Raw genomic sequence first — 24,997 nt, 5'->3', positions numbered from 1 at the left:
TAGAAGCTATGCAATAGCTTAAAAAATAAATAAATCATGATACAATTTCCGTTGTTTTTGTTTAATAGATACGTGAGAAGTATCTAGGGTAGGTTAAGAGTACCTATAATAAAGGATTAACTACTAATGTTTGAAATTATTTTTGGCAGATGTAAATGAAATAAACCATGCAATACTGTTTTATTTATTTAGTAATAAACAGCTAGTGCTGCTCCGCGCGGTTTCACCCCCGTGGCTCCACTCCTGTTAGTCGTAGCGTGATGATATATAGCCCATAGCCTTTCTCGATAAATGAGCTATCTAACACCGAAAGAATTTTTCAAATCGGACCATTAGTTCCCGAGATTAGCGCGTTCAAACAAACAAACAAACTCTTCAGCTTTTATAAGTAAGTATAGATGTAGGTACTACCTAAGTACATGAAAGTCAAATAAATGATGAAATATTATTACGTTTTTACTCAAATAAATGAAACTCGATAAGAGATAAGCATACCTACATCGTTGCATATAATAAGATAAAATCTGTTCGTCTAAATCTAGCATTTGGTGTTTAGTGTTAGTAGTTGCTGGAGAAGTTCTGTGTAAATTAAAAAATCTCTCTATTAAGAATAAATATTATTAATTTAAAATAAATAAATTCAGGTGTTTCATAATTAATATTAAGTAAATCAATCCCAAATACATTATATATGATTTATTTCAAATATCAGGTCTATATTTCTGTTCTATTTGGTCTTCTGGCAGAATAGTTACAAGATCGTTAATTATTTGCGAAAGTTACTGAACTAAATATTGTGTAACCGACTTCCAAGCATAGTTTTAGGTTGATGTTGTAGAAGGTTAGCTATGCGTGATTCAAATATCAAATAAAAACAATAAATTGAAGTTTTGACCAAGGGATAAAGGAATTTTCCGTAAGTAGTGACATTTGATTGAGACGCCCAATATTTTCCAATACAAAAATTCGCGATTGTGGTAGTTAACAACTAACAAGGATTACTGGGATAAAAAATAATATAAAATGTTTGAAGAATTTTTGAAATTTTTGAAAGAATTTACCTACTTACTATGGGTTTTATTAAATGGTCATTGAAAAACCGCTAATAACAAGAATTACACATAGTACAAATAGCGTAAGTACTGTACCTACATTTTATATTACCTCTCCTGTAAACAACAACAATCATAGTTATATTTTTATCACGATCAAATCATAAATAATATTTTGTTGAAAATTGGTCATAATTATTACCTATTTGGACATTTAACAATAAAAGCTCCATTAAGTGGATACCTGTCCTGTTTCCTTTTTTTGGTAGTAATCGTCACATTGTGTCTTGTTATTTAGATTTCTGTGGTCCCATTGATAAAGTTCGTCCCAGCTACACCTACTAACTATCACAATCCAAAAATTTGTTAGGAGAAAAAGTTGGGCGTCCCTGCAAAATGAAGCTACATGGAAAATTACCTTGATAGTTGAATGGACTGTTCATTTTCGAGGCCGGAAAATTGAGGATATTTTTTTTGTTTTGTTGAAATTAAATTATTTATTTATATAGGTAAGTAGTAAAATGGTAGTTCTTAGATAGTATCCTATCTCTACCTTAATAAAACAAATAGGATGCGCCGTTGAACAATACAGGTCCTTGGATTAAACGTGAAGCGCCAATATCAGTCACTTTAAATGATAAAGATTAAATAAAAATGCATAGTTTGATAGTTTTTAATATCACATGACGTTGACCAATTCGTTACGGGTTCTCGTCAAAGATATCTCTGAACTTTTCAGTACCTACACTATCTAAAAGGGTGTACAATGTAGGTACATGTAGGTAATATTTTACTATATCTACCTACAGACAAATAGTAAGTATCTAAGTTTCCAGTTGAGTTTATATCACGTATTATTATTAGGTCATATTATGATAAGCAAAATTTATTTGTTTGTAAGGAATGAACTCTATTGAACTGCGTTGCAAATGTCTATAATCTATAAAATATGTACCTAAGTAATATTATTTGTATAGTAGGAAGTGGTTCTTGTGCCCCGCAATTGATTTTTTTATTTGATAGATATAATATTTTTAAAAGACACTGTCTATCCCTACCTTTTTAATGCCAAAGTAGCTCTGTCTTTAACCCCTAAACCACTTAATCGATTATGATAAAATTTGGCAAAAAGAAAATGATAGGCCCGGAAAATGACGTAGACCTTTTAACCTTTTACTATGCGGGTAGAGTTGCGGATGGAAAGGTAGGTTTTCATTCGTAGTTTTCATTAGTAGAATTGGTGGTCTCTGTTAGTGATTAGAATAAAAAATAAATGGTTTAATAACCCCATTATATCCGTAGTTTAGTTTTAGTTTAAATTTTGCTAAAGTTATAAACATGTCTGTTAAGATAAAGTTCCTCAATCAATTAAAAAAATGAGGAAGGGTATAGTTACTTGTAGCTAATATTGAGAAGAGCAAAATTTAAGGAAATAAATATTATGTTAGCTTTATACATTGATATTATAGGAATAATATCAAGTTTTAATCAAAGTTCCACTGCCGCTTCCAGTGCGTACCTATAGAAATTGTTGTAGGTAGGTAGTTATCATGGGGACTAAATGACGTAACAGCCCAGTAAAATTACAGGGAGTATTTTTCCATTAACTTACATTCAGCTGTCGCGACTATGAAGTAATTCGTCTCAATGAACTCAGTGTTCATTTTACTATTGTACGGAACGCACATGCCCAAACCACACCTACACGTTGAAAATAGATGTTCTAAGCGTACGAATCGTCAAGGTTAGCAGGTCGGTTTTTTATGTTAATAACCTAATCACTTGAATGCTGTATTTGAAATTTAGCCGGTTTCTTATCAAACATACCGAATTGAACTCGTTAAAGTCACACAGTGACATTGTTAAGGATTTGATACTATACATTAATCTGAGTATTTAATTAACTATAAAAGTAATAAAATGTTATCTACGAGGAGAGTAATATATAAAGCATGTGAGCTGCTCTATTACACTGATAAGGGTCTTAAAGGATTGGCGGGGTGAGTAAACAATGTGGTGTTAAGTTTAGCACGAACAATATAATAAATACTTATATTATTTTAACTTAATGTATTAAACTTAATGTAAGAATTTATAAATAAAACGAATTCTCCTCTTGATTTACACACGACTCCGAAAATGTTACAAATTCTTCAATTTTATTATTAGGTAGTCAGTCAGTTAACTACCAATTATTTATTATTGCTTCTTATTGTTTAATAATATGTAATAAAATTTATCTAATTTCATATAACTCCAGTAGAAGTATAGACTCTAACAATATTTACCCGCAACAGTATGGCTGCGCAAAGGCAACTCTCGTCGAAAGAAATCTTCGCGCTAGAAGATAAGTATGGTTGCCGTAACTACGCCCCGCTGCCAGTCGCCCTCAGCCGTGGTGAAGGTAAATTAAAATTTTTATTTAATAGCAAATTGTTTTAAATAATGGATTCATATGAATGAGAGTACTTTTTAAATGATACGGTTAATTAATATATTATAAATGCAGGTCAGAAAATTAACAAAGCTCATATTATATTTTATGAAAGTGCTTGGCATTCAAAACTAATGCGGCTGTTTAAGTAGTTAGATAAAATTTCCAAAATTTTAGATTCTAATACTTGATACCATTTACAATTTTTTTTATTTTATCATATTATTATTTACATACAACTACTACAACTATCACAATTGATTACATAATGATCTAAGACAATTGAATTTACCCAAGAGTGGCCTGTTTTCGGTTTTCGCCTACAGAATAAAGCTCAACATATTGTGTTGCATATAACTATATTTTTTATTTGTTTCTTATATCTAATTTTATTTAAGTCTGTGTAATAATGTATGTATTATTACTGCAATACCAATAATTATATAATATATATTATATATCATTAATTATAATTGAAAATTATATCCTGTCAAAATAGTTTTGCATAAATATGAAGCGAGAAAAATTCACTTATCTCCTATGATATATTATATATATGTTACCGGAAATGTATGTAATCCGTCATTGTATACAATTTCTAGGAAATGTATATAATTCCTAAAATCGTACGGAAATGTGTGAAATAAATTATTTTATACACATTTCCTAGGAAATCTATACATTTCCTAAATAGCTATCGGAAATGTAAAACATTTAAGATGTCGCAAGCAAGTTGTATTATAATCGGGTCGTTTACAAACGGTCGGCATTTTGTAGTAACTATGCCGATAATTCGTAATCAGAAATATATTATAAATAATTTTTGGTTTGGATAAGGGGGTGGGTTAGGTTAGGTTCGTGTTTTTTAAAACTACATAGAAATAGGATCCGCTCGCGACCGTCTTTTTGTAGAATTTTGAAAAAGACATATTTTTGGCATATTAAAACAGCTAGCCGTAATGTAATACGGCGGATTATACAATCCGACTGCGCTAAATATACGCGAGGACAGCGGGACGAGGGGACTGATTACTTGCAAAATGAAAATTTGATTTTATAAGAATGAAAGAATTCATAAGTTGATTTTGTGATATTTACGTTAAAAGTTAGATAGTTGATTTTTAAAATGTTAATTAGTAAGATAATTGAAGATAATAATATGAACATAATATTATTACAATTTTACGGTATGACTGCTACCCGATTGTATCAATAAGAGCTATAATAAAAAAAATAACAACGTGTTTTATTACAGAAAGCATTTACTTTACACATTTCCTGATACGATATTGGAATTGTATACAATTCCTAGGAAGATTATACATTTCCTAGGATATGCATGCATTAAATAGTTTTTTAAACAATACTTTATACATTTCCTAAATGGTATCGGAATTGTACACATTTCCTAGGAATTGTATACAATTCCTTGATTTCATACATTTCCGGTAACATATACACTTATGTATAAACCTACATATTATCGATAAAAGAATGTATTCATATTATAAACTAATTATCTGACTTTTTGACCGAATATCTACGTTATAGGCAATTTATTTGTACACAATACATTATAATACCTATTATATCAGAAGAGGTCAAAACTTTGGGGTAGGTCCGGGTTATCAATTTTTTTTTTAATACTTTGTCCTGACGTTCACAAAAATGAGAATTAAGAAGGTACGTATTCAAGTTGGTGCAGGCGTTCGGAAGTCATTCGCATAGGTAAATAAATTTTTATTTATTGTAATTAGAAACAATTAACATATTATGAGTTATGACATAGAATTGTAGCGTTGTATTTAGCATAAACAGTTAGTTAAATAGTATCAATCGTTTCTTTTAGCATAAACAGACCGTCAGACGTAGAACATTCTTTTGTTGTTCTTAGTGCATTCGAAAAGATTCAATGCAATGTTCTAATAGGTACTGAACAACACTGAATAGGAGTTTTCGTTTACACTAAAGATCACGAAATAATGCTCTTGCATTAGCTCTTTGTGCAAGGCCATCGCATACGTCGCGAAACCCGATCCCACTCATCGTCGCAGGCGGACGAGGCACGTCTTGAACGACTCCGACGATGAGATAACCAAAGCTAACGGACGGCTAGACTCGGCGATTGAAGCCCAACGTCGAACAAACCGCGACACCGCACACACCACAGCAGTGTACACCGTTTTCGCCGGCGAAGACGAGGTCCCTTGTTCCGCGTTCCCGCGCCCACCCGGGTGAGCGCCCGTCCGACTAGGGCCCTTCCGGCCTCCTCCACTCAAGCGACAGCCCAAGCCGAGGTTCGAGATCCCCGTCAAAGGGGGACGCCCTTGCGCATGTCGCTACCAGGGTGAATCTTCAGTTCACCGACGCGGACGCGTCCGCGTTAAAATGTAGTAGCCCTTCTGGCTAACATTGAGAATCACCACACAAAAAAAAAATAGCCCTTTGTGCGTTTGAGGTAAATGCACCTTAATTTTTAGAATTTTATCAGTAAAAAAAAGTTTGTAAATTAATTAGTATTTAAATAAAAAATATTAAGTTATTTTCTATGCGTTATCTTTAGTAAGTCACTATTTTTATATTATTGGGGTTGTTGAACACTGCATTATCGACATTGAGATCCAACAATATCAATACAGCGGTCTATAAAAATCTATAATTATAAATAATTGTTTTCTTGCTTATTGGAAAAGAAAACAAAACTTACAAGATAAGATAACCTCATACAATAATTATAAATGATGTAAATAATAACTTTTATTGTAAGCAAACTAAATATGTTATTGTGTGGTCATGATAATATTATAATGATAAAAAATATGCTACTAAGCACTGATAAAAGATTTATATACATTTTCCTTATCTATTTAATTCAATCATAATATTATTGATGTTAAAGTACTCATAATCAAGAATAAGATGCACAATATACTAGCTGTAATACCTACTCGTGGTTTGATCCAAATTAATTCGAGAAGATTCTACATCTAATCGTGCTTTAAGCTCAAAATATTTAAATATTTTTCCTGTTTTTGCAATATTTTCGCTTCTGCTAGACTCTTATTGCCTGTAAATCCGTTGGCGAGTTGAGCAGACTTGATTTAGGCAGTTCGTAAAAAAGAATTCGATCCAGTTTTCCACTATTTTTTTAATAACATCACCATAACTCAACCCACTATCGGAGCTACAGCTGACGTTCACCATGTTTTTAATTAATTAGATCGTAACACATATAGAATTTTTACAGGACCGTATGTTTGGGATGTCGAAGGGAATAAATACTTGGACTTCCTGAGCGCTTACTCAGCAGTAAACCAGGGACACTGTCATCCCCGTATCGTGAAGGCTCTTAAGAAACAGGCTGACATTTTGACTTTAGTCTCCAGGTAATTGATCTTGGAATTGAAGAGAAACAGAGGATTGGTTATAAAAATATAGTAAGCTTTTTTGATGATCAGAAAGTTCTTGTGTAGATAATTAATAACACTCTGGCTAAATTATTAGCTATACTAGCTTTCCGCCCGCGGCTTCGCCCGCGTTGTCAGAGAAAAACCCGCATAGTTCCCGTTCCCGTGGGATTTCCGGGATTGCGTCATTTTCCCGGGATAAAAAGTAGCCTATGTCCTTTCTCGGGTATCAAAATATCTCCATACCAAATTTCATGTAAATTGGTTCAGTAGTTTAGGCGTGATTGAGTAACAAACAGACAGAGTTACTTTCGCATTTATAATATTAGTATGGATTGACCGTTGGTATATGTAACTGTTAAAAACTTTAATTTACCTTTGGCTATTTCTATAACTGTTTTAAAAATAAAACAGTTAAAAAACTTGCGAACTCTGCTTTTCAGAGCCTTTTATTCAGATAAACTAGGTGAATATGAGAAGTATATGACAGACTTGTTTGGATATGATCGTCTTTTGCCGATGAACACGGGTGTCGAGGGAGGCGAGAGTGCATGTAAAATCGCCAGAAAATGGGGCTACGATGTTAAAAAGATACCAAAGAACCAAGCTAAGGTACGTTCCTAAACTTTTTTTGATTTTCAAATTATATGTAGGTATAGGTAAATAACTACCCTAATATTAGCAGCGTATTTTTAACCTATTATTTACGTATCACATAGAAATAATAAAAAAGTAAGCGGGAAATTTTCAAAAACAAAACATATTGAATGAATCTATTGAGAAAAACGGTTTTGAGTTTAACAAAAAATTTTTATGTTGATAGATCATCTTCGCCGAAGGAAACTTCTGGGGCAGAACAATGTCAGCTGTGTCGTCATCATCAGACCCTACTTGCTATGAGGGCTTTGGACCATTCATGGCAGGATTCAGTCTAGTTCCGTACAACGATATTGCAGCTTTAGAGGTTCGTTTATTTCATCCTTTAATATTTGAAAAGCGCTAATGTGTTCGTTTGTCTTTTTAAGTTTCTTTCACGTCAACGGCCATATTTTATGGTATAATTTTTGTGTTTGGAGGCACTAGAAAGTGATATAGGTACCTATATGTAGGTATTACCTTATATCTTACCGCGATGAAACTTCTAATATCTCAGACTATATTCATACTATTAAGAAAAAAAATGTCGAAATAAATAGGTACATAAACTTTTCAGAAAGAGCTACAAGACCCGAATGTAGCTGCATTCATGGTGGAGCCTATTCAAGGGGAAGCTGGTGTTATCATTCCTGATGACGGTTACTTGAGGAAGGTCAGGGAGCTCTGTACTAAATATAACGTTTTGTGGATTGCTGACGAGGTTCAGACTGGTTTAGGTAAGTACTAGCATATTACATGTGAGAATTATATTAATGAAATAATTTCTTAAAATCCACAAGCGATGCATTTTCTGGTTACATATTCTTGTCACGATGACTACGATACGTAAATGTAGCGTAAATAAAACAAATGATTTGCATATCTGTACGTAATTCATTTTCGTCAATTAATGAAGATCCTAAGATCTTATCAAAACGGCAGATTTAACCACTGCGACATATTAATAATAATACATATATTTGTACATAGACGATATAAATGTATTTATGTAAAAGTCACTTAAATACGGATTAATAGTTCTCAAATTTCAATGGAAATTAAAATAAAATTCAATAATTGCAGGGAGAACGGGCAAGTTACTGGCAGTGGAACACGAGGGAGTGAAGCCAGATATGCTTATCTTGGGCAAGGCTCTCAGTGGAGGGGTTGTGCCCGTGTCAGCTGTGCTTGCCAATAATAATGTTATGGATGTGAGTTATCCCATGTAATAGAGGCTAGAGCCACCTAGAGCATTGATTAGGCGAAATGATTTAATTGTAAGAGTAGTTTCATGGTGATTTTAGATCTTTTTTTCCTAGTATTTATATGTCATTGTACTTAAATTATAAATAAAAGGTAACTAAATATAAATTTATGTATGGTTGCGTGCGCTAAAAAAGGAAGCCACTCAGGACACATATTTATATAAATTCAGCATCTATAAAGTTTTTGTTGTCTCAAAAGTGTCGTCACTATAACATACTCCCAAAACGAATACTCTGAACTTGATCTCCGTTTACTAAATATACATGATTCGCATTTCAAATCCATTTTCAAATTATACTTAGCTCGATTTACTACGCCGCGCCGGTTGTTTTTATTGCTGTTTCTAAGTCATTGAGAAAATTATTTATCAAGTAATTACGTGAATAATTGTACTTTGGCCGAAGGTAACATTATAATCTTTGATCTTATTACGACGAAAGGCAAAGAAAAAAGTAACAATGGATTTTCACAAAAGCAAAATGATATTTTACTTTACTATTTTATAGGTTATTAAGCCTGGTACTCATGGTTCTACATATGGTGGAAACCCATTGGCTTGTGCTGTGGCCACAGAGGCTCTTAAGGTATGTATACATTATAATAATTTAATAAGTAGAATGCACCTTTATTTATTCTAGAGCATACAATCGCGATACAGTATTTAACACATTTAAGTAAATTGTAATGTTACACACTCGTACGTCATGGTAATGGTTATTTCTGAAATAGATCAACGTGTGAACGCTTAGAACGTTTTCCATAAATATGGTATGATTAAATTTAATTCAATATAACTTATTAATAAAGGCGTAACTATTTTTCATTCATATAAGTTATCTAATGTTTTTTTAGTTTCAATCGGTTTGTTTAGAAGTAATAGTTGGCGTCATCATTGTATTAGATAATATCAAATATCAATAAAGACAATTACTTAAAATACCCACGATTATAATAATTTCATAAACTTGGTTGTTCCTTGTCTATGTTTATGTTGCAGTCGTAATAATAATGTTTCTACTTTACCCAGGTATTAGTAGAAGAGAAGTTAATAGAGAACTCAGCGAGATTGGAATCCGTATTGCGCGAGGAATTGGAAAAGATCCCAAAACACATGCTCACTGCCATCCGAGGCAGGGGACTTATGTTCGCTATCGATGTTCACGACAGTAAGTCAATTATTATTATTTAGTTAAATATTTTTAAGAAGCAACTCTATGTAAATTTACTAGATATATTAAATCTCATTTTATGACTCACGTTTATTTTAGAAAATATATTACTTTTTTCTTTTAAATAAAGTCAACAAAAAATAAAATTACCCGTGTGAAGCAACTTCCTTATCTACCTTCTTTCATTAATTTATAGCTAATACATAATACTATAACTAATTAAATGAAAATTGTTTAATTGAAAATACAAATCGATTCAAATTATTAATCTCAATATTTCCACAGATTATCCAGCATACGACATTTGCAAGCGCATGAAGGAAGGCGGTCTGCTCGCCAAGACAACGCACGGACAAACCATCCGCCTGGCTCCTCCATTGGTGATCTCTGAACAACAACTACGGGATGGCGCGAAAATTATTCAACAAACATTCCAGAACTATAAGAAATAAATAACTTTATCTATAGGAAATATATTGTATCTGTATATTATATTCTCAGTCGCTTGTAAGGATTTTATATTATTGTTATTCTAATAAATGCATTTATGAAGATTTAGTTTTATTCAATTAAAAACCCAGATATCGCAGTTCATTAAGCTACAGTTGAAATTCCGGGCCTAAATAATATGTTTTCAATATAACATTTCCGAATGGAAATTAGTACTCATCCTATTTTTTTCTGTCCTTTATTGAATGTTAATTAACCTTAAATGTTACTAGGTTATATTAATAACTTCTTCATTGATACGACTATTATTAATAAATTATAGGTACTTACATACATACCACGTAGTTTAAAATAGTTTACAATAAATAAGTTTTTATTAAATTTGCGAAATTTGAAAAAGCATTTGAGTAGATATATTTTTAGATCCAATATCGGTAAAAGGTATGTTATTTTGTATGGCAGTACATAGTTGGTATGTAAATAAAACACGATATCTATCAATAAATAGCGTATAATATTTGTAAATATAATTTACAACGTGGTCTCATAACACATTTAAAATCACAGTTTCTTGAGGTAAATACTGAACTAGTACATAGCCCCGGGCTCGTACATATTTACGTATAATTAATACTTTAATTTGCGTAGATATACAGTCGAATAGCGGCCGATATTTTTAAGGCGTGACTGTGCGAGTGTCACTTATTGTCTAAGTTACTGGCATAAGGCAATTTGTGTCCTAAAACTATGGCTTAGAGTGCAGAATCAATTACTCCGATTTGAGCTCTCATAGTGTCCATCAGTTTAGCTAACAAGATGCTCTCGTCAAGGCTCATTTTTGGACTCTCTAGTAAGCCTGGAAAGAAAATTAATATTGATGTTAGTTGATGGAAATGGAATACAGGCTTCTGTTCGACGATCTTGCATTAACAAATCTGATAATAATTACCTAATAAAAGAAAGAGTATTTCATCAACATACACAATTAAGCTCCAAGTAATTAGGGATATAATTAACAGAAAAAAATACATTGTTTTTGACTATACCTGAGAACATGTGGAGTTCAACCTTCACCTACATTTTACTTTCTATAATATAAAGAAAAAAGAAACAAATTACCATGTTAGGTTATCTCACCTTTATTAATACAATCCCAGCACTCCTGAATTTGGTAGCTCAGTCCCGCACTGTTGTGAAAGTGGAATTTAAATTTGCCCTTTGGTAACGTCCATTCTGTACTATTAGCCGCTGATATGTGCAATACCGTAGGACACCAAAAGAAATCCATCTAAAATATATTTATTTAATTAATTATTTGAGTTCATCATTTAGAGCACAGTTTAGGTTAGCTGAAGGTCAACCACAGATATAAAATTTACGGTAAAATATTAGTGGAAAAAAAGGTAACTTATTGAAACCTCTTTTGTTTTTAGAACCGTCAGCTCATAAGATTTAGAGAAGTTTCGAAGAAATAGTGTAACCTTCTACAAACTTAGTAACGATTTTATGGCTATTTATGGGTATGTCGCCTACGACATACATGACACAATAACAAAGTCATAGATAGGGAGGCGAAGAGGGGAATTTTCTGTAATACTCGAGCGTGGCAGTTTAAGATATGAGAGATACCTTAGACCTAATAGAACAACCTTGTTAACTATTTAGCTCTATATGTAGTGACGCGCGCCTAGGATAGACGATCAGATTAGTAAAAAAAAATCGATAGTCTGAAATACTCGAGCGCGTCAGATTAAGATATTGGGGGTTGATTTTAGTGTTTTAAGACTAAATTTAACTAATCTGACCATACGTCCTTGACGCCGCCGAGTTATAGGGTCGCGAACTTGTAAAAAAAAAACGTTAATCCGGCATTCTCGAGCGCGATTGTTTTTATTTTTATTTTGAAGAATATAATCTAAAACTTACTAAAAATACAAAATCTGCCGGTTTCCGCATGACCGGAAGTCTGGAGGAGCCATTTCTTCTTCCAAAAAACGCGTTGCAGCATATAAGTCGCGAACTTTACTTTTTCCAAAAAAATAAACAAAAAAGGTAATTTTATTTTACAAAAAAAGGTCTCTTTTCATTTTTGTCCAAAGTTAAAACTTTTTTTACTTGAAGCATTATAAAAATTCAAACTCCCGGTTTTTTGAGTATATCTCGAAAACTGAGGGTGTTAAGAAAAATTGATATGAAATAACGATGATTAAAAAAAAGAAACCCACAAACCTTTTTCGGTCAGATTAAGAGAACCCACCAACATTTTTGTCAGATTAAGAAAATATGCTTTCAGGATACCGAGATGAACCTCCCCTATGAAAATCTGACGCGCTCGAGTATTTCAAAAGGACTTTTTTTTTCTGCATTTTCAAAAATTCATCGTAACTTATCGTCATGCCGTAATCGTCAGTTTTTTTGAGGGGAGCTTCCTTGGGGCCTACTTAACACCCCTTCCGAAAATCTGACGCGCTCGAGTAAATTTTTTTTTTGTGCATTTTTGATGAATTTATATGCCTAGCCCCACCACGCAAACCGGCAGATTAGTATACCGCTGTTATCAGAGGCACTTGGAGCATACGTAGTATGAATATCTGACGCGCTCGAGAATGCCCAAGTAACTGTTTTTTTTTACATTTTTGAAAATCCGTACACGCCAAACCCACCGCTAAAATGGTTTTTACCATAGAAGCTTTTCTTTTCGAAATTATTTTATCTTTCGATTTTGATAAGTCTCGACGACGCCGTTGAATTGCGCCATTTAGCTACCTCGCCTCCCTATCTATCATTGAGATACGAGGAATTCCATCGACATAAGTCCCCGTAAAAGATAAGTAATAACTTTATTACTTATATTATACTATTATTTTTTAGTCATTAATTATAGTAAACTGTTTTTAGTGGGTTATTTCATATTTGATACACTTTTAGATAGTAACGTTAATTTGATGATACGTTGGTTATTTTATAAATGTGTCTGGTAAGATGTAAGAACCATGAAAACTGTCCGGCGCTTGAGGCATCTTTTTATACGTCCCCAAGTAACATATATAAAATTTAGCTTTTAAAGTATAATGAAAGTTAGGTACAATTTTATACACCTTTACTACCTGTTTCCTGCCAAAGTAACCATAACCCAGACTTGATAATCGCTAGTCGTTCTTATCTGTAACGGACACATATACAGAGAAACTTTCAACTTTCTTATACCCGGCGCGGCCTAAGATGATCCCTATGACACTGACAGTTATTCTCAAGAGACAAACTTTTAATGGCGTCACCATTAAATTAGAAACGTATTGGAGGCGTCTAAAAATGGCATTTATTAATTTTTACGTAGCTTTATGCCATTACAATGATATTCTGTTGGCATTATAACAATTCTTAACATTTACGAGAAATTATATCAATCTGACTTTACGTTTACGTCCTTCAAAACTTACATCGTTGGCATTTATCGACTAGTGCGGAAAGTATCGATAAACAAATTTCGATAATGGAAACGAGTTCACATTTTTTCCATGCTTAAGCTATAGTTCATTCACTATTGAATGGAACAGAAGATCGCAGCATAATTAATTAATTAATTTCCGTTCGCGTTAATTTACTTACCTATGATAATATAAGTTTTAGAAAAATTTAATGGGGGATTCCATTTTCATGATAAAATAATATACACTGTGTTAAACGGGTTAAAAATTACGAGCAAATGATAAGGTGCATTTTTATGTTTTGGAAAACTTTCGTTTTACTTACCGTTTCGTTTACATAATAGACGTTAAAAATTCATTTTATAATATTTGTAAAAACATGTTTACCGACGTGGCTGAATGCAAACCACGCCTTTGCCTATAAAATAGTAAAGTATCGACACGATCCATCATACGAGCAATCACTAAGACGAACTGTCATAGGGATCATCTTAGGCCGCGCCGGGTATAAAGAAAGGAAAGTCTGGCCGTCGTGGGCTCTTAGATTATAAGCCTGTCAAACTATTTTCTTTTTCATCCTAAAACAAAAAGGTGGAGGTTCTATGCTCGTATAATAATAATTTTAATTTATTTTTGCATATTTTGTGTTTTTTAATTTAATTTAATTTATCGTTTTAAAAATAATTTAGTAGGTATACCTACATACAAGAATTGTTAATTCTGGTTTAAAATAATTATTATTGAATATATGTATCACACAAATATCAAGCATTATAAATAACTTAGGTACATTAAATAGCCTTCGGCGTCCATAACAAAACAAGATTTCGAAATATAGCACTGAAAAAAAGTATTTACTTTTACAAGGTATATTCGGATTGTTTCTTCTTGTAAATTCATATTTAGGCTAAGTACACCATTTTTGTATTTTAACGGGTTTTAATCTCAAAATTACCACAAAAAAAAGCAAACAGAAATATACAGGCCGAATTGATAACCTCCTCCTTTATTTTTGAAGTCGGTTAAATATCAAAAAGGTAACAGCCCTATAGCTATAAGTACGTCATAATTTCATCGCAGAGGCTTAGTTTCCTAACTGTATGTACGTAGTATATATCTGTCAACTGTGTATTTACTTTATATTAAAAGTAATCAGTAATGAATAACGACAAATAAATAAGTTTCGATTAAAAAAACGAAGCGTTCAAGCGATATAAATGTGGTTTTAAAATTAATGAGTTTTATTATCTATTTGTTATAACCACTCTATTGAGGTAATTATAAAAACACAAAAGATAATAATATGATAGTGTAGGTAACAGAACTTTATGCCGTCTCTACTGTCATAGTATAAAGTTGAGATTATTTTGTCGATGTCTCATACTTAGATTACAAAATAAACAAGTCAATAACTGCGTTAAAAACAACAGACTTCAAACTTGCACTTGCAAAATTTTTTACAAATACAGACAAAAATGCTCATAAAATAAAAACTACTGGGCCTATCCGAATAAAATTTTTATGGGACCAATTCGACACCATCCCGCATCGAACAAAAAAAGAATCACGTAAATCGATTGAGAAACCTCGGAGTAATCGGTGTACATACATAAAAAAAAACATACCGGCCGAATTGATAACCTCCTCCTTTTTTGAAGTCGGTTAAAAAAGACAGATGGAGCGTTGCCGAACTAAACCGAATGATTTATCGTCATTTTCAATAAAGCTATGTGTGCTGTCATTTCGCCGCTGCACTGTACGTACACGGTGCTTCTGTGTGCGTGTAATGTTACCAGATATTGAAAAATTTCCCAAATTTTTGCCCGACTACGGAAAAAAGAGGGTTATGTTTTTCGAGTTTATGTATGTAATATGTATAAAATTTCTTTGACACGCCCTGCAGTATAAACCGTTGGACAGATTTTGAGTTGTGAGGTTTCATTGCAATCATCTGAATTATTATGTTAGTGGCGGTAGTGACGTAGGCTATATATATATATATATATAATATATATATACATAAATTAGCAGTCAAGTTTTAATTTTTATTTTAATATATCTTCTTATATATAAAAATGAATCGCAAAATTTGTTGGTAAGCGTATAACTCGAGAACGGCTGAACCGATTTAGATAATTCTTTTTTTATTATATTCCTTGAAGTACGAGGATGGTTCTTATGTAGAGAAAACGCAAACATGTACCACGGGCGAAGCCGGGGTGGACCGCTAGTTATAATATAATTTCGGGTTAATGATATTTTTTTATAATATTGTAAAAATTCTTTTATTACATAAAGTACCTGCCTACTAAAGTTATGGACAAAAAAAGTTTCAATATTAACTATAATAATTATATTATTTTTTATTATGCAAAATATATGAATGCGAATAGCGGTTGTTTTTAGTCGAGAATACGGGACATTTTATTTTCATCATAGTTATCCATCATGGAGTTCACATAAATTAAATCACTAGCGAAAACGACTATGACGTTTTTAAGCTTTATAAAAGTAACAAAATAATGTATTATGCTTATTAAAATAATCTTATAATGATCATGAACCTTTAGTGCACTATACAAATAATCACATTCACGATCGAAAAATCCAACAGCATTACCCTGAAGATCTTTTAACCATTTTACCGTTTTACCAATAAAAATGGCAAATTCATTTTCAAAATACTGGCAACATACGTTGAAGTTTTGTATTCCTTCATATCTGTAAAATTATGATTCGTATTATAGAAATAAATCAGCCAAATAATCTACAGAAAACCTGTGAAATTATGTTTTATCTTTTTTTTTTGTTTTCGGGAACAAATTTTACAGCGTTTTATTATCACAAGACAGCATTTTTTAACTAAAATTGCAAACCCTTTTTGACGTATTGCATGACACTATATGCGTTATAGCCAAGAAGCTTATATCTAATACACTGGAGATTGCACTATGAACGTTGACTTGTCACGGGAAGGTATGACCTTGAATGACGCCTGGTTGTTCCTTCATCCCTTTCACACCAACTTGCCAAGTTAGGTGTGAAAGGGACAAAAAACAACCAGGCGTCAGTCAAGGTCATACCTTCCCGTGACAAGTCAACGTTCATAGTGCAATCTCCAGTGTATTAGATATAAGCTTCTTGGTTATAGCACTGGTGCAGCGACGTATTTGCTTTTGATTTCGTATTTTCTTTGACAAGGGCGACGGGCGGTTGTCATGCTCCATCTGTACTTTATTTTGTAATCTAAGGTCTCATACATCCAAATATGTATTGTAGTTATGTGGTTTTTAGAATTTATGGCGAAATAATAAATATGAAACTCTCTTTCTGAGCATTCGTTTAAATATTAAAACACGTGTAAACAACATTGTTAAAAATATATTATTCATATCTTTGTCTTTATAGATACTTCGTGTAGCATTGTTTTTAAGTATGAACATACGATTTACATATTTTATTGATTAAATATGAACTGTATAAGTATATTCTATGGCTTCGAGAAAAATTAACGTGAATAAAATTATAACAATAGCAATTATTATATTATGTGTATTTTGTTCCATTTAATGTTGTTTTTAATAACATATGAGAAGAAATGTTTACCTCAGGGTAATATTTATGTATTATGAAAGAAGTAGAAGAAAGAATAGGTTTGAACGATAGCAGTTGATAACAAATACAAACAAATGGCTTACTTCATCATTAATACATGTATTATTTGTCGTTTAAATGAGTTTGAATTATTTTTCTTAATTATGTATAAGATATGACTCAAGGTTGTTCATCCGTGCTAGTACAGTTATTATCTTTACAAATATTACAAAAACTTATTGTCTTTCTGCCCGTTCATCACACCAGAACTATTTGCAATTGAAATATAAGTAATAACAAAAATGTTTGCAAAATTGTAGTCAAAAAGACTTTTAATGGAAATACTAGTGATAAGAAAACTGTTCAAAGAATTGCTTACTTTATAGTTAGAGTACAAGTAAATAAGGCGTAGTACATACCGCTATCGTCCCTTTAGTCCCCGTTATCTCGGCTCTGTTCGTCAACGTGGCTCTCGTCTGAGCCGCGATAGTTGCCGTCCTGCCATCCGTATACTTTAGTGCACAAGACACTGACTCGTCTACACCAGCCTTACTTATGTGCCCAGTACACATGATGTCGGTAGGCGGTTCTTTATATATGAACTGAAGGAACTGTAGCATGTAAACACCTAAATCCAACACAGCACCGCCACCTAAATCTTTCATCCTGCAAATGTGTGTAGACGTTGAGTATGTTTAACGTAATATTCTATGGAATGGATATATTGTCCCTATTTATGTAAATATATACACATTATTTCAGGAAATTGTTAAAAGCGTTTTATGAGTGGCAGAGTGAGGAAGATTTTTTTATCTTTACAGTTTAAATTTTTACATAAAAGATTCAAGGTTCCACTTTTGAATTTACATATTTAAATAAAACTGATGTGTAATAATTATTGTACAATGAGTAATGATGGCAATGTATAGGTATTCATAAATTTCGACAAGTGCGGAAGTATTTTGTGCATTCTTTTCGGGTACAATAAAGAATCTTGAACCCAGTTCGATCAGGAAAAAATGTGACCTTAACTGCGGTCGTTCGAATTTTGGCTCCATCTTCCTCGATATATTAATAAATGCCATGATTATTTATTTCCTGATTGAGCTGCGCCTTTTAAGGAAAACTGCATGAAAGTATATAGCAATCTGAGTGAAATATCTTACAAGTTTCGTTCTAAGTCACTTATTTCCACCCCAAACTGTATATTTATATGATATATGTCCCCAAGCCCACCAGCGGATATATGTTTATCCAAAGCGTCGTAAGCAGGAAAGAACCGCGACCACATCCCTTCAAGAAGAAATAGCTTCTTTTCGCGCGCCACTTCCACAAGAGACTTCGTCTGCTTGTAGCTCATCCCCATCGGCTTCTCACACAAAACGTGCTTACCATTCTCTAGCATTAACTTAGTTATCTCGTAATGTTGCAAATTAAGTACGCTGACGAATACAATATCTGAAAATTAAAATATTTATCTAAAAACTTCAAGGGTACGTAATTTGAAAGCGTATTAGCCGGCGATTAGGTTAAAATCAATTAAAAAACTGGAGTAAGAGTTAAGAGTTAAGACTGTGAACATAAATGCTTCGCCTTGCGAGTTGCGATTGAGGCAGAACATACCTACTGAGGTGTCGTGCGCTAACGATTCGTAGCCTTCGTACGCCGTTGCGATTTTATGGAGCGTGGCCAATCTGTGGACACGATCTAGGTCTTTGCCAGCGATGGCTACGACTCGGTGTTGCTCGGGGGGCATGGAAGCCATTGCCGTTAAGAAGTCGTGGGTGATCATTCCGACCCCAGCTACACCCCAACGCAGTTGCAAACCCATCTAAAACAAATACACAAAATACAATATCACTGATTCCTCTGATAAGCGGATTTTTTCGTGTAAAATGTCATGATTGCGATTTTACCGTACGATATACGACACTAGTTTTAACCTAAATATCCAAACGCCACATAAGGCAGATCAAATGCTTCTGGCACCGCAATAAACGCTTGTTATGTGAAATTAGACCGCGATCTCCGTAACAAGCGTAATTAAACACTCATTTTAAAACTGCGTACAGCAGTACAATACAAAGGCAGTACAAAGGCACTTTTATATGAAACGAGATAAACACATTACAACGTGTTATCTTAAGATATCGAAACAAATCGTGGTTTTTATCGCTACTTGTTGTTGTATAAAGTATTGAGATTTTTCTTGTGTCTCGAAATAGATACAAAGACTTGACTTGTAAGAGCCGCAGTGGCTCTGCTGGTCACTACGGCATTAAGGCATTTCATTCACATGTGTCGCGCTGGGGGCCATTTCCATTAGTCTATTAGCTTGATTGTTTGTGTCATCACAGTATCATCAAAGCGCAACATAACAATGTTAGTTAATGATTCTTTACGACTGTTTTATTGCTGTTAATATGCATCGGTGTTATAGTTTTGATATGTAGCTCTATTAATTACGTATTTTCTACCATTAGAAAGAGTTATACCTATTATTGAATATTTAAAAAAAAACATTGTCATTAAGATAATGTGATGTTTTAGACAAAGCCCAGATAAATAGATGTTATTGTTTGTTTACGAAACGCGTATCTCGATAATGTTCCCGTTGTATTAGTTAGATTAGATGAGAGGTGTTCGCCAAATTTGCAATCTTAACTCATGTTAGCATAGGTACCTAGCTTATGGGAGCACAATTCGATTTTATTTTTCACACACGATAATCATATTATGTGGTAGGCACCTAATGTAGTGGTATTATTGTGAACGCGTCATAGAAATTGGATACGTTATTACGAACTTATAATAAATGACTCTTAATTAACTTGGTCAAAATACTTTTATAGAAATGAGGGATGAAGGATTAAAGAAAACAGGTACCTATTAATAGGTACCTACATTCGTGAAAATGAAGGATTGTTCGTATTGCTGAGACAAACAGACAAAAAGACACACACACAAATTTAATTTGAAGAAAAATATTCAAATACCTAATTACCTATGCCCTCAATTTCAATTTTATTAGTAGCTAAGCAAGTTGTTATATACCTACCTAGGTAGGTAGGTATAAAAACTGAGTTGTGTTAATTTTTACAAATATTTATTTTTACATATGCATTTCTATAATCCATGCTAATATTATAAGTGCGAAAGTAACTCTGTCTGTCTGTTACTCAATCACGCCTTAACTACTGAACCAATTTGCATGAAAGGTATAGAGATATTTTGATACCCGAGAAAGGACATAGGCTACTTTTTACCCCGGGAAATAGGATAGGTTTTATCCCGGAAATCCCACGGGAACGGGAACTGCCTATGCGGGTTTTTCTTTGACTGCGCGGGCGAAGCTGCGGGTGGAAAGCTACCTAGTAGATAATAATATTTGGATTATATTGTGTGTCATTATTATTGTACCTATTAACCTAAATAATTATAAAAGGGCACTTTGTAATTAATTAAAAGTGCCCTTTTATAATTTAGCGTGAAAAATGCGTGTTTCTGTTATTAATATTAAATAAAATTACTGAAGAAATATACAAGCCATTATTTTAAATAAAGAATATATTCGACTTACATTTGTTAATTCAGGCATTATAATTATTTCGAAATGATGTACGAAAATTCTTGAAGTAATCTGTAACAATGATAAGACAAAAACTTATGATATAAATTAAATACCTCAACAATTCAAAGTGGAATTCACAAAGAAATGATAACAATGTAGGTACTTTATGGAAAAGCATTTTATTGAATTTTCATTAAGTACATATATTATTTGAAATGATAATTTTGTTTAAAAAATATATTTATAACAAGTAAAATAACTCAATAAGCTTACTTACATCATTTAAATGTCACAAGTTTCCTTTGGGTCAGGTCATGAGCAAGTCGCCACAAAATATTTATGTTATTTCAGTCAAGGTAAAAGTAAATCCTCTCATTAGGAGAGTTCGTTTAAAAGTAAACCAATGTATCGTAAATATAAAATAGTACCTATCCCACTATCCACAGTAATCACGAGACGCTCACAAGACAAATTTTATGATAAAATGACAATTGACAGTTGACAAATGACAGAATGACAAATGACAAGTAAATTGAAAAAAATATTTTTTAAAAACCAAACTGTGATTTTTTTTCGAATAGTCAGTGGTGACGGTGGTGGTGACCATTTCTTTCCACTATGCAACAAAATGTATTATGTACATTTGATATAGAAACGGACTTTCATATTTAAACGATACGTACCATCAGACTGGAATATTATGGAATATTGCAATAGAGGCACCGAATTCTCGCTCTACGAGAGGCACCGAGTGGCAATAACTTTGTAAAATCAAACTTCAGCTTTGACTTTTGTCAACTGTCAAGTGTCAATGTCATAGAAATGGTCATGCTTTTTTGTGATTGTATTATTCGGTATTATTTATGTGATATTTTGATTGTGTTTAAAGAAAACAAAATAATAGTATCTACTTCACTTGTTACTAACTAATGTTTACCATTTTAAAACATGCTGATTTTCATACATAGCTTTTGTGCCATTAAGTAAATCCTTTTAATTAAAGGTTGTATTAGACATGACGTTTGTTTTGTGGAGGTCATATTCTAACACTAGGAAAAGCATACTTTCATGTAGAAAATGCAACGCAATAACTTCATTTAACGAAGTTGTATCCAGATCATTTGGTGGTGAAAAAGATAATGATAACGAGGATTTCATTAACAGTACAATCTTGATAGAAAATGGGTATAATGTCTCAGAGCTTCCAGTAGTTATTAGAAAATTGAAGAGTTTGACAGAATTAGAATCAAGTGAAAAAGGAAATCCTAAAAATGCTACCGATTCATTAAGTTTTCCTCTCATTCAGGAGGAATTCAAACAGTGTATGGATCTACGGGATGTTTTTTCTCTGATTAACAAATGTACGAAAATAACTCCCAATATAGCATTGGGTGCAATAGAGAGAATTTATGATTTAGAAAAAAATCCTCTATCATTACCATTTGATACAAAGAATGATCAGAACACAAACTTTGCTAAAGGTGCTATATTGGATAAGCTATTAAAAGTTGTTACGAAGACTGAGGACACTCAAACAATATTAAATATATTAAAGACAAATTCATCTGTAATTGAACCATACAAATCTAAGTTTTGTGATGAACTACTGTTGAGGGTGACAGATAATAAGCTCTCCATAGACCATTTATCTGAACTTGCTAATTTTTTAATGACAAATAACAATGAGCAGTATACTGAAACATTGGATAAACTTTGGATTGGGTTTATTGCAAACGAAAGCCATATCAATGAAACAAATATTGTAAAAATATTTAATGTTCTTTCTGGTCTGAAAGTTAGTAAAAAGACAATTATAAATTTGGCGGAACAGAAATTGTCAGAATTGTGGCCGAAGATTGACAGTATATCCATGCAAGATATCATGGGAGTTTTTATAGTAGAAAAATATTTTTCTATGCAGTCATTTGCAGTCCTTGGGAATTGGTTTTATGCAAACATTCATTCACTTGATGAAGATACAATGTTGGATATCATTACAAAGTTCACAAGGCTTAATTATACAGATGACCAAGTGGAAGCAGCTGTTGAGAAATATACAAAGTTGAAAGGCCCAAAAGTGACATCATACATTTTAATCATTGGTATATTGAATTATTGTATGCAGTTCCAGTTACGAAATGAAGAAATACTTAATATATGTTGCGATCACTATGTTAAAAACATAAATCATATGCCACACAGTTTTTTAAAATCATTCATATATCCTTTTGGATATCTATACTATCAGCCGCCCATTAAAAACTTTTGGAACATATCTGAAATAAAACTGCTTGAAACTTATCAAAAAATAAGTGTAGATGATTTATGTTCTACAATATTATCATATATTTATATTGGTCAATATCCACTGAAATTAGTATCTAAGGTCTTCCATCCTGAATATGTGACTAGAGTAAGTAGTCCACATTTATTACAGAAATTATATTTGATAGATACTTCTTTATCAATTGAGTGTAATGACTATTCAGGTCCATTAATGCCTAAAGATCAGTGGCTTCAACCAGTTGTACAGGATCTTAGGATTAGTAATATCGTTAGTAAGATAAAAGATACCATTGTTAGTATAGTCGGAGAAGATAGAATGTCTACAGAAGTGCTGGTTCCGAATTACTGCTCTGATAAATCCTTCCTCATTGATATAATGTTGCACCCAGTGGGTCTGGGCAGTGATACTTTTAATTGGAAGTTGAAAATAACAAAGAATGAGAATATAGCCATACTTGTACATTTGCCTGATCACTATTGTACCAAGAGTGATCAACTCATTGGCTCTCAGATGATGAAGATAAGGCACTTAAAATTATTGGGATTTAATGTTGTCAGCCTAAAATACTCAGTGTTAAGCCAACTCTATATGTCATATAAAACTAGTGATTTAAGAAAGTATTTGGAAGATAAAATTATGAGCAAACAGACATAATCATATATACATCATTCATATTGTAGATTACATGTATGAATTATTAATGTCAATTCATTTGTTAACTATTAGTAAAAGATAAGTTAGCCAGGTGACATCATTTTATCTTAATAAGCTTGTTATGGTACCTATAAATTAATTATTATCAATCATTGTGATATAGAATAGTTGTAGTGAGCTAAGAGTAATGCATTATTATAACGACAATAATTTGAATAACAAATATATTTTTCTAGTCTTATACATTTTTGTGCAATAATCAATAAATGTATTTAAATAAAGTATCGTATGTCATTTTTCTTACACCTTTTCACCGGGATAAAACTTACTAGCAGAGTTACCCATAACATTTAAGGACTATTCACACTATCATCCTATATGACCGTAACAGGAAGGTGCCAGGAAAAAAAAAATTGCTATTAATCTTGCTATTAGAGTAAGAGCCCAGGGCCGCCAGACCTTACTTATATTCTGAGTAACGAAAAGTATCGTACAGAGTAGTGTTAGGGTATACTCTGAAGGTACCTATGCATACCTGCTAGCTTGGGCCGACGGCCAATTCACAGGTACCAGGTGCTAAAAGTACATAAAAATATTGGTCACTTTCCTTAAATTCTGAGAGCTGATTTTTATATATATTTTAAAAAATTGTATTAAAAATTAAATATTAATATTCCCAGACAGTTTTCGTCGGCGGTAATTTCCGCCAGACGCTTTAAAGTCTACAGAAAAATAACGTAAGTTTACTTACAGTCTGAGTCTTGATTTTTAATATATGATATTTTAGAAACTATTTTAACACTATTTCTATGCAGCCAGACAAATCCTAGGGGCCAAATATCCCCCAGACATATTTAAAATCTCGTCATGAGTATTAACGCGCACATAATGTTTTCGCGGTTTTATATCACAGGCCCATTGAATTGCCTCCGGAAAGTTGGCACCGCACTTTGAAGTTAGAAAAATTTTAAAGGTTGTTCCAGGTTGTTCTAGGTTTGTTCTATATTGTTCCAAAATATCGCGTCCGAAAAAAATTTATTTTCCACAAA

At 32.6% G+C, this 24,997-nt stretch overlaps 3 protein-coding genes across 6 annotated transcripts; 2 read left to right on the top strand and 1 right to left on the bottom strand.

The window, feature by feature from the left end:
- Positions 1 to 544: 544 nt before the first annotated feature.
- Positions 545 to 10,507, top strand: LOC123701919 (ornithine aminotransferase, mitochondrial). 3 transcript variants are annotated; one of them, XM_045649575.1, is made up of 11 exons: positions 545 to 581; positions 2,859 to 3,052; positions 3,350 to 3,456; positions 6,734 to 6,872; positions 7,337 to 7,505; positions 7,717 to 7,857; positions 8,107 to 8,266; positions 8,613 to 8,740; positions 9,302 to 9,379; positions 9,823 to 9,961; positions 10,250 to 10,507. In XM_045649575.1, the coding sequence occupies exons 2-11, from the start codon at positions 2,973 to 2,975 to the stop codon at positions 10,414 to 10,416; spliced, it is 1,308 nt and encodes a 435-aa protein (XP_045505531.1). In that variant the 5' UTR covers positions 545 to 581; positions 2,859 to 2,972; the 3' UTR covers positions 10,417 to 10,507. The 3 variants fall into 3 exon arrangements, with proteins under 3 accessions (XP_045505531.1, XP_045505581.1, XP_045505654.1); XM_045649625.1 differs by lacking the exons at positions 545 to 581; positions 2,859 to 3,052 and adding an exon at positions 2,686 to 2,804; XM_045649698.1 differs by lacking the exons at positions 545 to 581; positions 2,859 to 3,052 and adding an exon at positions 2,741 to 2,796.
- Positions 10,508 to 10,909: 402 nt separating this feature from the next.
- Positions 10,910 to 21,478, bottom strand: LOC123701785 (trans-1,2-dihydrobenzene-1,2-diol dehydrogenase-like). Of its 2 annotated transcripts, XM_045649376.1 has the most exons (7): positions 21,285 to 21,478; positions 21,017 to 21,076; positions 19,060 to 19,267; positions 18,603 to 18,894; positions 17,856 to 18,102; positions 11,552 to 11,702; positions 10,910 to 11,270 (listed from the first exon to the last, which is right to left on the bottom strand). In XM_045649376.1, the coding sequence occupies exons 2-7, from the start codon at positions 21,032 to 21,034 to the stop codon at positions 11,167 to 11,169; spliced, it is 1,020 nt and encodes a 339-aa protein (XP_045505332.1). In that variant the 5' UTR covers positions 21,035 to 21,076; positions 21,285 to 21,478; the 3' UTR covers positions 10,910 to 11,166. The 2 variants fall into 2 exon arrangements, with proteins under 2 accessions (XP_045505332.1, XP_045505410.1); XM_045649454.1 differs by lacking the exons at positions 21,017 to 21,076; positions 21,285 to 21,478 and adding an exon at positions 19,353 to 19,477.
- A 335-nt stretch (positions 21,479 to 21,813) lies between these two features.
- LOC123701711 (FAST kinase domain-containing protein 3, mitochondrial-like) lies at positions 21,814 to 24,229 on the top strand. The gene has a single exon (XM_045649253.1). The coding sequence runs from the start codon at positions 22,023 to 22,025 to the stop codon at positions 23,946 to 23,948; it is 1,926 nt and encodes a 641-aa protein (XP_045505209.1). The 5' UTR covers positions 21,814 to 22,022; the 3' UTR covers positions 23,949 to 24,229.
- Positions 24,230 to 24,997: the final 768 nt, after the last annotated feature.

This window comes from Colias croceus, chromosome 1 (assembly GCF_905220415.1).
Source record: "Colias croceus chromosome 1, ilColCroc2.1".
Classification (NCBI taxonomy): domain Eukaryota; kingdom Metazoa; phylum Arthropoda; class Insecta; order Lepidoptera; family Pieridae; genus Colias; species Colias croceus.
This window is presented reverse-complemented; position numbering and strand designations above follow the sequence as displayed.

Excerpts from the sequence above, each read along its gene's own strand:
- LOC123701919 (XM_045649575.1), top strand. The coding sequence starts at position 2,973 with ATGTTATCTACGAGGAGAGTAATATATAAAGCATGTGAGCTGCTCTAT. Across the intron at positions 7,858-8,106 it reads ACGATATTGCAGCTTTAGAG|AAAGAGCTACAAGACCCGAA; the intron begins GTTCGTTTATTT and ends TAAACTTTTCAG. Across the intron at positions 8,267-8,612 it reads CGAGGTTCAGACTGGTTTAG|GGAGAACGGGCAAGTTACTG; the intron begins GTAAGTACTAGC and ends CAATAATTGCAG.
- LOC123701785 (XM_045649376.1), bottom strand. Across the intron at positions 11,703-17,855 it reads GGACTAAAGGGACGATAGCG|ATGGATTTCTTTTGGTGTCC; the intron begins GTATGTACTACG and ends AATATATTTTAG. Across the intron at positions 11,271-11,551 it reads CTGGGATTGTATTAATAAAG|GCTTACTAGAGAGTCCAAAA; the intron begins GTGAGATAACCT and ends TTTTCTTTCCAG.
- LOC123701711 (XM_045649253.1), top strand. The coding sequence starts at position 22,023 with ATGACGTTTGTTTTGTGGAGGTCATATTCTAACACTAGGAAAAGCATA.